Below are 16,119 nucleotides of genomic sequence, written 5' to 3'. Positions count from 1 at the left end.
TTCTACTCTGGATTTATTAAATATTCCTTTTCCAGTAGACTCTCCTTCACATTTTACAAGAAGACTTTTTAAAGGCTGAAATTAGGTTTATGTATAGACAGACCTATGAGTTTAGGCTTCTGTCAAATTGATATGGTCCAACAATGCACAGCTTGTCAATCCACACGCCTAGTCTTTTAAGGGCTCACAATGGCTATGATTATTCATGAGGCTGGAAACGAATATATTTGTAGTCTGGAAACTAATGTATCTGTAGCCCTTACCTCCATTTATTGTGCAAACATAAAACAAAGATAGATAAGCAATCACCAACATAATGCTGTTCTTGTAGCACATGTGGACATTTTTGGTGGTTCAGGGTCTAGCCACTACACCACTAACAATGGACAAAATTTTGGGAGCGAGTGAGAGGCCCTGCTGTGAGCTACTTCCCTTGAGCTACTACTGAGTGGCTCGGAGTAGGAGAGTACGAGTCAACTCAATTGCATACTACCAAAAATCTTGTGTTGGATCTACTGCTCTTACTGTTTCCAGGGTTATAGTGCACAAAAGCATCTGGGGCCCATAGAGAAGGAAGAATTTCGGTCAAATGAATGCTGATATGTTTAAGATTGTGCCTCTGTTCTTAACATTGTAAATAAAGCATCTGAGGAAGTACTATCAACTGATGTTACATATCAGTGGGGTTTCTTTGGATCTTAGCATCTGTTTTTCTCTTAGGAAATAAAAGTAGAATTAAATTAATATGGATATGAAATAATTTCTTATTTCCTGTATTTGGGGAAAACTCAGGGAATGTTTCTAATGAAAAATGATAGTTCGTATGTGCCAGTTAACGTGACATTCGTGCATTCCTTGAAAAGCAACAGGAAAAGCTCATGTAGAGGTAGGTAGGTATCAAGACAGTATAAATATTTAGACTTTGGTAGATTTTATGTGTGCTAGCTACAATATGTAGCACCGTGTTTCAGTTCAGCCATCAGCTGTGTTTTGCACAAGACATCTTTTTCCAGCAGAATGAGCTGACATGGGATGTCCATGTGTGCTGCATTGTATCTTTTGCTCCCCCCTTTTCTCTGCATTCATAGCAGGGCTGTAACTGTGCTAGTGCTCCATGAGTCATATATGTTATGTGAAACTGACAGTATAGGGATTCTAGCTGCTTAACTGCAATCATGTACAGCAGATTAAACTCTTACTCTAATTCTGTTTTAAAACTGTGGTTTCATTCAAACTGATTTTTAAAACCCGTTATGAATAGTTTTGGTAATGTTTTTCGTAAATGTTTTTAAGCAGAAGAACGAGCATATTGTATTTGTAAGACAGGACTGGAAACCAAATGATCTGAAATCTCACTCCATCTTGACTTTGCAGATGTGTCTTTTGGTAAATTATGTTTTTATGTTATCTTTGTTTCCTTAACTGTGAAACAGAGACCTAGACTATTATCAGGTTTAGCTCACTGAATTATATGAAGTACTTCAGAATTTGTTATAGAAAAGGATCTCTATGTTAATATTGTGCTGTTTGGTTATAGTGATAACAGCAACCTGCAAGTACAGATTACCACCTTCTCATATTATGTGGCAGAGATCCTGTACTGTATAACTCATAGCACAGCCATTTAATCCTTTCCCTTGTAGACTGAATGGCGACTTTAAATATTGAAGCTGCATAGTCAGCGCTTCTAAGAGAAGACCATAATCAATCTGCAATTTGTAACTTTTGAATTTGAAAGTGAAATGTAAACTTGTTGGAAATCCAGTATTTTCTTCATAAGAAGAGGCCAAGTTATTACTTTTTCCATACAGCTGCTGTTTTCTATTTGAGACAGGTAATAAAAAAAAATGCTAATGTCACCTTAGCTACCCTGGTGCAATTAATGAAAACATCTGTTACAATGTATTTACAATGTCTTTATTGTTCATGAAATTTGGAGCTAATAATAATCTGTCAAATATTTCAGCACTGATTTGAAATAAGTGTCCATCAAGTGGAAAAGAAACTAGCTACCCTGGTGCAATTAATGAAAACATCTGTTACAATGTATTTATAATGTCCTTATTGTTCATGAAATTTGGAGCTAATAATAATCTGTCAAATATTTCAGCATTGGTTTGAAATAAGTGTCCATCAAGTGGAAAAGAACCTATCAGGTGTAAATAGTTTATTGTTTTTTCTTGTGTGGTAGAAATTCCTTGTATTAGGATGTATCCTGGAGTAGTATTCTTAACATTCATTCAGGTGCTTTCCTAATCTGGTTTTAGCTATGTTTTTTTAGTGTTTAAATAATTAAATTTTGTGCCAAACTCAGTAAAGGCGTGAATTTATTCAAAGACTATGATGTTAGACTTTTAAAATATGTTAATGTGTTGCTTGTCTTCCTAATTTATATTTTCATTTCTTTTTCTCAAGATACCTGTAGATATATTAGTCATTTTATTAAGATTTCATCTTTTAAAACTAATCATCAGTACTACTAAGTTTTAATAGACAGGGGTAGGGTATGCCGGCATGACTAATACCAAGTCTATATGATTAATATTATTATTTCCTTATTACATAGCTACGGTCCTCAAAGCAAAAATCCATTATGGTTTAGTGGGATAGAGTGAAATATTGAATCACCAGTTACAGTGCAACATCCTTCAAATAACTGCCGTTGGTTCCTCCTTTGTCATGCAGCTCTATTAATGCTGAAAGCCTGAGCTGCAAAGAAAAGAGGCAATTGAGCAGCGGATTTAAAGTGTGTACCAAAGACATGCTTTGCTTGTGACCTTGTTTACATTGATATTTTACTGTAAAGACTCAGGTTTCTTTGCTTCCTTAGGAAGCAAATAGAAATATTTTCATAATTGTTTGTACATGTGTGTGTTTTACCCTCCAGAAGACTTTTTGAAAGATTTCATTCTGCACAGCATCTTCCGGTTGTGGAGCTATACCTCAGTTTGACTTTGGGGGACTCCATTTTTTCTTTGCTGTGCATAGATGTAATACTGTACAATAATTAAAAAATAAGCAAATGGAGCTGGCTGTCTGGTAGAGCACCCGAGTCCCAATTATTTTAAATCTGTTTCTGTGTGGTTTATATTTGAAAAGGCATAGTCCACTTTGGCTAGGTGTTCTGAGGTTTTTTTTGTTTTACTTGGACAAACTACTCCATAATCTAGTGAGACTAGACAAGAATAGCACAGAGAGCATCAAAAGCCTCCAAAAGGCAGAGGAAATAAACATACACAAAGCACTCCAATTTAATGTAGGAAAAATGAAACCTTCTATAGGCATGAAAATTATCTTCCCTGGTCACTATTAATAAAATTTCATTTACCCATATGGACTAGAAAATACTGTCCGACTGGCAACAACAGTGTTTTCTTTAAACAGGTAACAACCTTGTGGTATAGACTGAAAGCAAATGTTCACCTCTAAAAGGCAACCTCTATATTTCTTATGGCTTGACATGGGCCCAAGAGAGCACATTGAACAAAATAGAGCATGTGTACTGATGTAGCTAGCCAGAGGGAGTCATAAATAAGAGGTGTGCTGAAAGAAGTGCAAATGTGCACACACATAGAGTCTTCTGACGTTTTTCCAGCAGTTACAATACCTGATTTAACTCTTCAGAATTGTCATTGTTCTGGCTATAGTAAAATCAGATCGGTGCCAGGAAGAAACTTTTTATCCAGGGGTTATCTAACACCTGTACATATTTTTAGGTCTTTTTTTTTTTTTTTCTCTACAATGGGTCTTTGTCTTTTGACAGTTTGTTCGGTGGAGGAGGAAGAGGAAAGGAGAATGGACTCTATATATTTTTCAATAGTATCCAGTGTTGGACTGTTCCAGCCAGATACATGGAGATTTCCAGATGGCCCACCCCATACTTCTCAACCACTAGTATGGTACAGTATGGTACTGGTGTTTTGGTATCTGTTTGTCAGCACTGGGCCTATTTCTAGATGTATACTTTTTTCTTAGTGTTGCCCTCATAGTACTGGTGTCTTTCTACAAGTTCAATTTGGTACTACCTGTTTCCCGTTAGTTGTTTTGCAAGACTGTGGCCAGTAAAACAGCTTGCAGTAGTAAGAGGTTCACAGATCATAAGAAAAGCTTTGGTGCAGGTGTGGTACAGAGGGAAGAAGTTCTTCATTAAAAATTACAAAGATTACCCATTCTTTAGATTTTAGTGCAGAGACCTGCAGGAGTTGTTGCCTCCCTGTGTTGTTAGTACTTTTCTGAGCAAAATGGGAAATAGTCAGTGCTCAGGGTGAAACGGAGTTACCAGGATAATGACATATATCCTTAAGTGAGGTCTAGCAAATGTACATAGCTCTATTCCACTTCGCATGCCCTTGTCAAGCCAGTACTGATTCAGAATATTTCAAAGGTTCTAATTGTGCTGACCCGTTAAAAGGAAAGTTCAAGGGAATGCTCTACATCAAGAAACTCCCATATTTTAACATGTTGGTGTGCAGTAGAAAGTACTGAGGATATTTCTAGATTCCCTGAAATACTGAAATACCTTCCCTTCTTATACTATTCTGAGTAGAATGTATTTACATATTAAATAGATAGACAGACATGTTTCACAAAATCTTCACCGTATCTCAGTCCTCTTAAGGGTTTTTTGACATCTTTTGGTCAGTCATATTTACATGAAAAGTCTGATATAAAACACATTCAAAATCCCCTGTGCACTTCAGGTCATCATGTGTTATTTCTGAATTACTGATTGCAGGGACAACTGTTGGTGAGAGCTAGCATTTACCGTAATGAATGCTAACAGACAAAATATTTTGTTTAAACATCTTTCCCCCTGAAAGATTGCAAGGTTTTACAGACTGTGTAAAGCATCTTTCCATCAATCAATAAGTGAGGTTTTAGAGTAAAATGAATCACCTGCACAACAATGGCAACAACAATGAATCTGTGAGACAAAGTGTATTTTTTCCAATTAAAACACTGGGAGCTTTGGAATTTGGCAATACCAAGGCATTTAAATTTTTACTTTTACTACAGCTTTTAGTATCCCAGAAAGTGTCAAAACCAAAATTTTTATATCTCAACAGGAAAGTGTTATCTAAATGGAGTGTGCTTTTTTGAATTATCTTTCTGTATAGATGTTCCTTAGATAGCTTGGAGTTACGTAGCATCAGCACTGTTTTGCTTATTTTCTGAATTTTTGTAGAAACTGACAGCACAGAGAAAATTGTAAAACCAGAATTATTAAGGTTTGAGGGGCCTAGACTTTCTAAAAGTGAAGCCTGTAGTTTGTTCATTCGTTTGTGATATTCTGACATATTAACCTAGCAGCAACGTAACAGAATTTTACAAAGCATTTTGTTTTTCTTTTATTGTTGATACTGCATTTTTTGCTTCAGAAAACACATCCACTCTATATAACAGTCTATAAATTATGCTTTTTATAAGACTTTATAGTCTCAAATGGTAATTAACTGCTGGCAAGAGTGGATTTCTGTGGGATTATTGCCTACTTAGGAAAATAAGAAAAGGTAAAATAAGGGTTGCAACGGGATAAGTAGCCTGATCATTTTGGATGAATATATCAGATTTATGCTTAACTTTGAAAGTCACGAAGACCTCATGCTATAAACTGGTTAAACCTTTAATTCAGCACATTTTCATCATTATGCTGAAATACAAATTAGCTTTTTTACTTCCTTGGAATTATATGTTAATCTCTTTTCTTTCCAAAATATCTATAAATGTCCTCCAGTTAATTAATATACAGTGTGAGTACCTCCAAACTCAATTTTGCCAAGACCCTTAAAATTTAGATGCTGATGAAAATGATCCTAAAAATGTTAAGGCAATATTATTTGTGAAAATTTCATATCACAGGATAACTATATTGTATCCCAGTCCAGCAAAATATGTATGTATTTGCCTAAAAGTATGAATCTAAGTATTTTACTAAATTGGGGACTTTCTTTTTTACAAATATTTATTGAGAACAACGTCATTTTCTCAACTTCAGCTAGGTGCAGTACAATTATTCTTCAGCAGAAATGCATGTCATTGCACTAAGTGGTATGAAAGTATGTTCTTATGCGTTTTCTCAGCTGAAAACTTTTACCACTGAGCACATTCCCTGAAGTACTAAATTATCTTTCTCAGAGATAGGGCTGAGATTCTCAGAGATTAGATCCTGAGCTGCTGAGAAGCTTAGCAGAGTTAACTGCATATATTGATATAAAACATTACTTCAAATACAAATTTGTCCAGGAATTATTCTTTACGTCATTGTGAAGCTGATAACATTTAGAACTGACCAAATAGGAGTAGGCTTGTACATTAATATTTATTCAAATTCAGAATTAAAATTTGATTTCAAACTCTTTAAGACCATTTTGTATTCATTTTTCATGAACATTTATATGCTGGTACTTGATTAGTGTGACTATTCATGAAAAGTAAATGTTAAGGTCATATTTGCCGATAGCAAATTTTATATCGAATATGTAAATGTGAAATTTGCCACTAGCTGTGTGTTTGACCCCAGCCTTGCAATGGGATTAGTGTGAGCAAACTCTTATTCTGGGACTGATCTTTCTTTTTTTCCCCCAGAACTGGAGCTCTGCTTAGTCAGACAAAATATTCAAGCCGTGTTTTCAACAATCTTAGACCTATATTTGTTCATAAAAGATTTTAAAACTTAAGAATGTACTTCAAAATGCTGTGTCAACTGGATGACTCACTCTTCAAGCATTAGGAACAGAAACAATAGCTGATGTGTTACGTAGTTTAGTAACATGTATGCATTTTGAATATTACTAATGATCTTTTCAAAAATTGCATACCTAAAAACTGTACTTGTTTAGTAAATGTGTTAGAAATTTTATATAGAACTCATCTCTAAGAGCACTTATTCTGGTAAATTTGAAGTGTGGGAACAGCTTGACTGAAGGAGCCAGGGATTCTTATATATTTAATAGATAACCAAGCAGCTTCATTGTTTTGTTAATAATCAGGGCTAGAAAACTCAGACCCTTCAAGTTCATTGCTATAATGAAAACAAAATAAAAGTGCAGTATGATTAACTGTGAAAAGAAAGAACTCCAAATCCTTTAAAATGGATAATTTGATTGAAATTATTTCTTACCATTGAGGAGCACACATTACCTGCAAAATTTGGAGACCTTAATTTCAAGTTATTGTCCAGTTTCTGTTACAGCTTACTAGAAAAAAGCATTTCCACTTTCAACTTTGCTTTGATTTTTACTCTTTCTTTTTTTAAAAAAAAAGTTATTGTTGAAAAAGCAAAAGCTTCTATCTGAAGCTTTTTGACTGTAGCATGTTTTCTAGCAAAAGAAAAATATGTATCCATTCATAAAAGGATTTCTAGTAATCTTTATTCCAGTTGTAGCTGGGTACTCTAGGAATCATGCAGATAAATATGGAACAATTTAGTTTATTCTGTAAATATAGCTGATGTTATTTTATTTTTCTTAAGGTAACATGGATACTGTCTTTAGTATTTTTCATTATGCTGAATATTTTATGTGACTTTCGTATAAGGGATGGAGACTCCTAAGTGATTAAGTCATTCTTCTAAGGTTTTCCTGGTTAATTGCTGAAATATGGCTATGGGTTTTGAGAGTCCACACACAACATTTTTCTTCAATTCATCTTATGATTATCTGCTGGAATCTGTTGTATTCTCATACACTGTTGGATAGCTCATAAACTATACTTATTTTTTTTCTAGAATAGTCAATGCATTATCATGCACTGTATGGCATAGTACCTGCAGGCCACAAGCAAAATCTTAATGTTCTATATAAGAGATATTTATATTATTACCTTTTGTGTTGGTTTTCCCATTTAGTTTGTCAGTAATTTCGTAACTGAAGCTCTGGCCTATATGCAGCAGCGAGTGTTTTTGTGGCAGCTCTTATTGCCAGAAAGTGACATTCCAGTGTAACGTGTCTTTTTGCAGATTACTGGATGGTAATCAAAAACTTGCTTAAAGATGTGCCAGGGAAATCTGTGATGGACTATTTAGTATGGTGTATATTATAGTATGCTATACCCTAAATAATCTTCATTTCTTTTAGTCCAAGAGAATGTCTCTTATTAAATTTCTCTGCTTTCATTTAAAGATGGTTTTACCCATCTTTTGCTATCCGAAATTCTTCTTAGAGAAAAGCAATACCAAGGATTGGTTGGTAGCCTACAGAGAATTAGTAAATTATGGTTCTGGCTTATTCTTACCACTTTATATTATATTGGACTAAAACCCACTAAAATGATACTATTTGTATGAGTAATAAAGATAGGTTTCACAAGGATGTTGTGCAGATATGATAGCTAGGAGGAATTTCTACATATTATCTGTGTATTAAAATATCGCCTAGATTTTGCTTAAAAGAAAAAAAAATATTTGAATTGTTATGTGATGGATCCTTGAAGGTAAATGTGCAAAGCCTCTGGAGGTTGCTTAATGTTCTACAGGTGTTGACAGCTTTTTTTGAATATTCTCCATAACATGTAGTTGCGAAGAAAAAAAACCACCACAATCTCAGCATAGCCTACTGTCACAGTTGGTTTCTGATTATTATGAAGTCCAAAAACCTTATGTCTTAAATAAGAAATAATCTGTAGACTGATGGGATAGCCTATCATTTATCTGACTGTACACAGCAGTGCACGCAGGATGCTGTGCAATCTTTTGGCAAAGCTGTGTAGAAATTAGTAGATGCTATTATAACAGTGGTGTAAATGCTTCTTCCATTTCAGTAGTTTTGTTTTGTTTATTAAGAGGATCACACATTTCTCCCAAAGCGGCTTTGGTCAATATTTGATTTGGACAGTGTCAATGAAATTGATCCCAAACAAAATCTGGTTCCGGTGTAAATTTCTGAGCTATCATACCAATGAGAGGTTTACCCAAATATATACAATTGTAATGAAAGGGTGTAGTATTAGTAGAAGGTGAAATATGCATGTTAATACAACTAGTTGAAACCAGAATTAGGTTTATGGATTTATAAATATTTGACTGATGGTGGGGTTGAGTAGTTTACCTAAATACATGGTGATGGTTTTATCAGTCTCACAGAGTTGTAATTTACAATTAGAAAACTATCTTAAAGTTTTGTGGTGTCCAAAAGTATTCAAGTTTCTGATTTCATATCTTTAAAAAATTGTAGAAAAGTGCTGTGCAGTTTCAACCACACTAGGAACAGTTCTACTGGTATTTCTAACATTTTCAGTATTATTAAGGGATTTGCCTCATTTGTCTTAGCCAGTTGTTTTGGAACTCATTAAATATATAGTTACAAATATATGTGTTCATGAATTAGCTCGGAAAGATAATAGGTGCCCAGCAGCTGAATATATAACATTCAAAAAGTGGAACAGCTGTGAGAGTTTAAAGTAGAGAACTTTTTAAGACTGTGTAACTACACAGATCATTTAGCGTAGCTGAGTAATCCTAGAGAAGTAGAGCCATACATGGAGTAGGTAATGTGAAAACAAAGACAGGCAGTTCTGAGCTCCGGCATGTGCTCACTACATATAGCTACACTGAAAAAGCTCATGAAACTTGGAAAGAGTTTGGGTTGGAGTCTTCTAGTTCTTTGAATCTTTTTTGCATTTTCATAGGTATTTTCTTACCATGAGTAACTCCATATCATGTAGAGCTGAACAGCTAATAAATGCATCTTTGTGTGTTTATTTCTTTTATGGACCACAGTCCCAGACCAATTGTAGTCCATGGAATATAGGTTGGGAAACATTAATAAGACCCATTGTTTGGAATTAGAATCAACATTTGCATTAGAATCAACAGTCTGAAGCTCAGCTGGGATGAGTCAAAGAATATACTGATAGAACACGGTAAATAACATATTAGAGTTGAAATCTATACAGGGAATTCATATTTTACATTTTTCAGAATATGGTATGAAATGTTTCAGTTCAGGGACCTATGGTGTCCCCTAAGACCTATGGTCAGGGATTCCAGAGTAAGGTGTTCCCAGTTTTGATAGACTTAAAATTTTAACAAGTTCTAATTCCTTGCTTTTCATAGTTTCTGTATTGGAGTAATGGCCTTCTAATGATTTAATATAAACTGTGATGACCAGTAAGTGCAGTCTTTAGTGAAACAGAATTCAAAATTAGGGTACATGACCTAGAGAATGCAAATTAAGCTCTTAATAGCAATATTTTTTATGGGTGATATTTATTAATGATGCTAAGATTAATAAAAGAAGAACAGGAAAATGCTGCAGACTTTTCCTGGCAGACTTTTACTTTCATAATTTTTTTTTTTCCTCAGGTGTTTGCACTAATACATTTTGCTGAGGCACTCCTATGTTAGTTTTGGAAGGATAAACATACAACTAAGCAATAGTTGCAGTCTATTGCTATTCTGATTGAAAGATTACTAAACATTAATTGTGTTTAGTAATTATTATTGATAATAAATATATCATTGAAGTGACAATATTCTCTTCTTACCTTGGAACTGCATTGAAGAAAGAACTGACAAGAGTCTGTGTCCTCTATGTGACCTATATTTGGTCCTCTATTGCCTGATGGATTTTTTCTGAGTTAATTATATTTCCAATAAATTATTTGTGAAATTAATCTCTTTCTCCTACCTCCTCATTACACTTATTCATGTTGCTTACGTCTAATTATTTTAGTCACTTCCTATGAAGGAAACTCTGTAGATGTCTCTTAGTGTCAGCTAATATGAATGGCCTACTTTGCATGTAGGCTTGAAACATGATGAAATCTATCTGATTTGAAAGGCAGATCACTTACTTTTCTACTAATGCTTTATACAGGAGCCTTGAGGTTGCATGTTCTGGTACCTCTGTGTCTAAAGCCCATGAGCCTGTGAAAACAGGTAGGGCAAGGATCAATGAGGGAAGCCTGAATATAGCTATAAGGTGACTGGTATGACATTGTCTGAGAAACCACCTGATGGTCTAGCTTGAACGAGTGCTGTCACTTGGAATCAAGAATAATTTTGTTTCTAAGTGGTCAGTCTGATGGGACTTGTCGAAAAGCATCAAACCCTGAATCTCTGTGTGTGTTGTTCTGAAATGATCTTTTGTATAGTGCCTTAGTAGCTGGAGCATTCACTGAGTAAGTGCTACCTTGATTCAATTCCTGTGTCATCTTGAGCAGCCATAAACCTCTGTCTGCCACTTTCCAGAATAATTGCTTAGTGGTAGGCTCAGTGGTAGATTGCTGTAACTACTAATCTTACTGTATCCCCCTGCACTTTTGTAAAACAGTGCCACTAGCAAGATACATGCAGAAGAGGGTTCTGAATAGAAGGGCTTGTGTCTTCTTACATCCTCAGCTTGTGCACCATTCTGCCCTGCAGTTCCTTTTGCCTTGTTTGAGGAAGCTCCCAGTTCTACAGTGCAGCCCAGCTGGGTTTGTATCTAAATATCTAACACAGGTTCTGGAACCAGACAACAAAAAATTAAAACCTACAACTATGGTAGTGTCAAACTATGGTCTGAAGTATACTTTGAGTTGTGCAGCCTGAGTTAGAACTGCTGTCATAAAAAGGTATTCTAGTTTGCTCCTTATGTCAGTAAGAGAAATCTTCTGAAGAAAAAAAAAGCTTTGATAGTTTTTACTATTATATTTGTTGATTAACTTTCATTTTTAGTGAATACTGTGATAAATAGTAGATCATAGGAATTAAAAACTCCCCATATGCTGATGTATTTTTAATGCAAATATTCTGTACTAACTACAGTTAGTACTAACTGTACTAACTACTAACTAACTACATACTGAACAAGAGACTTGATTTTTTAAATAAACGTAATTCAAGACAGTTGGGTACATGCATTGAGCCTTCTAGCTTCAGGCCTTTATGTGATTGTACCAGAATGCACGTTGTGGTATCTGCTGATGGACTTGAACTAGTGTATTGTGTAGCTTTGCACAGTGGCTAGGAACATGTCTTCTTCTTTTCCTTTTTTTTTTTTCCCACCAGATGTTTATAATTCAAGGTATTCATCAAAGAACTGAATTTTCCTTTAAAGCACACTGAAGGGTGGAATTTGCTCCAGTTCAAGAGAACACAGGTCTTAGGGACTATAAGTCTTCTGTTTTAAATCTTTACTGCTTCATTGGTGGGTAAATTTCATTGGTAATTTAAGAGGAGATTTACAGTCTTACTCAGGAAAGAATACTTACTGAACTCAGAGGGACTTCACGCTTCAGTGCTTTCCTGAATATATTGAGAGAGACTTCAGCATATGCTCAAGTGTTTCCTTGAACTGGGACTTTAAAAGGTTTTATAAAATTAAAAGGCAGTATCATTGTAGACATTATTAAAAATTCAGACTAGTGTTATTATTATATAGAGATTTTATTCAGAAATATCACACATCACCATAAAATTCACTTCTTCACATGGCCCCCTTGCAGTCATTACAGTAATTTCATGGAAACATAGACACTGTCGCTCCAGAAACACTGGCTCTTCTAATTTCATTATTTCACACAGCTACTGGTTCAGACAAGCACAACTGTTATTTTTGCCTGTCTCACTTCACTCATGAACAACCTAACTTTATATAGGGCTGTTTGTGGTAGAAGTAAATTAATTCTTGGTCCCACTGGTAGTAAACTTATGCTTTGCGTAAGAAAGTTTATTGACAGTATTTAATATTTCCGTTTGTGTAGTTCTTCTCACACCAACTCATTCTACATTAAGTATATATATGATATCTAAAACAACAGCAGGAATTTAATTTATAGCCATAATGTTGATGAGGAGATGTTAAGACTTTTCAGTGTCAGAGCTTCTTCCTGTTACAGGGATGACTTCATTAGACACTGTGCACCAGCAAATCAATAGCTAGTATTGCTCACTAGATGAAATAAAAAAATAAAACTAAATCAGGTAGTAACAGCAATATTAAATAGCTTTGCATTGTTTAATCCATACAACATCTGTATGAACACATTTAGTGTTACTACTGTTCATTGTTAACTATTAAAAAAAAAAACGGAGACAGGTAGGTGAATTCATATGCCTGAAATCTAGGGCTTTGTAGAAGATCTCAAAAATATTAAAAATCTAGGGCTTTATAAAAAAATACATACATCTTGAATAGTCAGTACAGCTTCTGGAAATAAAACAGATTATTACCTTTCAATGATACAGAGAATAAGTGGATTTGTTCAATGGTGCCTGGTCATGCCTTTTCTACAATCTGGGATGCAGTGCTTTAGAAATTGTCAGGTCAAATTCATAGAAATACAGATCTCTTCCGAAGGGAGGTTTTGCATGGCTTATGGTGGGAAGATATAAACTTGTTAGGCTTTGGAAATATTAGGTCTACTGCTGAGTTAAATTTTTGTCAGGCAAATATTCCATGGATTTAGCACTATAGATTTATCTGACCTTCACCAAACTCTTCATATATAATAAAAAAAATCTTAGGAATTTGCTGCATTTTTGTTTTGAAATTTTTGAAATCAAGTTTCTATATTTATTCAAAATTAGTATTCCTTCCAAAAATGTTTCTTTTTCACTTTTTAGAAGTTGGGTCCATTTATATCTTTTCACATACTAGAGCAAATGTTTTAAATATTTTTATTTAATGAAAATTTAGAAATGCCTTCTCTATTAGCAGTAATGAACTGAAAATCTCTTACTTATACAGCTACATTTCATTAATATTGAAAATCTTTTTACCATTTATACACAGTGGGGACGAGGCTCTAATTCTATTCCAGGACTGATAAGAATTGTTGTTTGTGGCTAGCATTGTCTTTGGTAATTTGATTGTACAGTTACTATAGAAGCACTCTTTCTTAAAAGAGCCACTTTGTATTTTAAAAGAAAGCGGTTTTAAAAGAAAGTAATTAATTGTGGACTAGTCACTCTTCAAGTAAATAGCTAATTTTAACAAGATGTTAAATATTAGTTGTATTCTACCCAATATTGTAATATTTTTGCGAGGGATGGAATCATCATGGAAATCAGTGATCAATCAGCAATTGTATGCAGTATCCCTAGTAAAAAATTATTTTTTGAAGGTCCAGACACAGTTCTATAGAATAAGATGTGGGGGTGGAATAAAATTAGCATACTTTTTCCAGTGACCTGTTTTTGTTTTTTTAATCTACTGAAAAAAATGTGGTATCACTTTATTGCCACTCTCCAACCCTCAGTGAATCAAGATTTCCACAGTTCTCTATTTTTCCTATTTAAAATACACCTTACCCTTGAATGGGGGAAAAAAAAAACAAACCAAAACCCACCTTTTTCTAATTTGTGGACTAATGTATCAGGAATTTAAGGAATTTAACATAATTATATCAAAATATGGACGTAGACATTGCAAAATGAGAAAAATCCTGAAAGTCTTCTAAATGACTGCAAATTCTTAAGAGTGGTTCATTGTTTGCAGGAAGTAGAAAATAGTCCTTAGCTTTTCAATCTTCAGTCATTTTTATCATGCATGCAATATGTGATGGTGCTGGCAAAAAAATCTGGAGCTAGTTACTCTGATCAACCTAGCTTTAAGGTTTCCTTATAAATCAGAAAATATGCTGTAACTCTGAAAAGGATGTATAAAGGATGTAGATAGTCTACTTCCCTCTTATGTTTGAAAGTAACCTTGAAATATTTCTTGAATTATCACTGCTAGAAATAACCAACACATGTTGTCAGTGATGGTGCTTGATTGACAAGGTATTGGCAATGTATATACAATAAAAGTGAGGGAACTTTCTTCCAAGTGAGAAAACAGGATGGCTGAGCAGATATCTATCCATTTCTTTATCTGAAAATTATATCATGATTGACAGCTGGTTTCTTCAGTGTGTTCATGAATTTACTTCAGTGGTAAAAGCTCATTACTGCTTTGTTTGTGGAATGTGCTACCAATTCTTCATGTCCACATGGATATACTTGTGCAGATAAATTAATTTTTCATGAATGTACATTTGCCAAGCCTGAACAAGCAATAAATCTACATTCACACAGTCCTCATTTTACCAAAATAGCTCTTTTTTTGAGCTAAACTGATGTTAGGCAATGAGGAAGCGAGAAGAAATACTTAATATGCCAGTATCTCTGACTATTGGTAGAATTCCACTCATGTTTGTAAAGCTCTAGAAATTCATACTGTATCATATCTTCCAGACAAACTGTTTGACTCCCTGTTTTCAAGTGTTTTTTTCCATAGACGTAACTCTCCATAACAATTAGTCACATTACTTTTGGCTGTTATCTTTTTTTTGTAAAAGTTATCAATTCATTTTCCATTCATGAACATGAGCTGTTCTGGTATATCACTAAAAACATTCCTTGGGAAGACTAGATTTCCTATTGTACCACATTATCTTTCTGCATGGAGGAACGGCAGTATGGCATGGTGTACATGTTGAACGAGGACACAAAGTAAATGGATCCTATAAGGCATACTCAATGTAAAACAGCTCAGTAATTGTTCATTTCTTATGTAAAATAAAGAAAAAAAATGTAAAATAACAGAAAAGCTTTCAACTGAAAGCTACAAAAAGACAATTAATAAATTTAATTAAAAATCGTATTTTCTTCAGCTAACCTTATTTCCCAGAATGGCTTTGATAATGACTAGAAAGTAAGTGAAATGGGATTGATAGCTCATCTCCTCTTTGTTGTAATCATTACCTAGTAGTTTTCTTTTTTAATCTTTTATCTCTCTTTCGTCTTTATTCTACATGTCAAAATCTAGTCACTTTCTGGATTATACACATCATACACTCCAAAATACACTTCGGTGAAATAAGTATTGCTGATTTCAACTAAACTGTGTACCAGCTTAAATTCTTCATCCTATGAGACAGAGGTTTGAGAGAGAGAGAGGTTAGAGAAGGTCACAGTAGACTACTTATGGCAACTTCTAGCCTTTCCAGAACAATATATTATCAAATTAAATCATGTAGACTCGTGGCTTGTTTTAGTCTTGGAAGAAGAAAGATTCAAGGGCAGAGTTTACTGTCTCAGCTTCTTTCACAAATGATATCCACTTATTCTTAGGTATCTTAAAAGGTGACTTTATAAATTAAAGTTAGTAATGCTTTAACTTCTCCACTTATTTCTTCCCTGTTCCTGAGTAAAAA

General features: G+C 34.3%; 1 protein-coding gene across 5 annotated transcripts in view; it reads left to right on the top strand.

Annotated features, from left to right (window-relative positions):
- SNTG1 (syntrophin gamma 1) overlaps window positions 1-16,119 on the top strand; it is a 347,398-nt gene that overhangs the window by 215,865 nt on the left and 115,414 nt on the right. For 2 of the 5 annotated variants that reach the window (XM_072852508.1, XM_072852509.1), the window contains one exon: window positions 3,764-3,899. The exons of 2 other annotated variants lie outside the window; for them this stretch is intronic. In XM_072852508.1, coding sequence (XP_072708609.1) covers window positions 3,764-3,899 — 136 coding nt within the window. The remainder of the gene's footprint in view (window positions 1-3,763; window positions 3,900-16,119) is intronic. One more of the 5 variants, XM_072852510.1, reaches the window with a different exon arrangement.

The sequence above is a fragment of the Ciconia boyciana genome, chromosome 2, assembly GCF_034638445.1.
Source record: "Ciconia boyciana chromosome 2, ASM3463844v1, whole genome shotgun sequence".
NCBI classification, from domain to species: domain Eukaryota; kingdom Metazoa; phylum Chordata; class Aves; order Ciconiiformes; family Ciconiidae; genus Ciconia; species Ciconia boyciana.
Note: the sequence above shows the minus strand (reverse complement) of the source record. Positions and strands in the feature narration are given on the sequence as shown.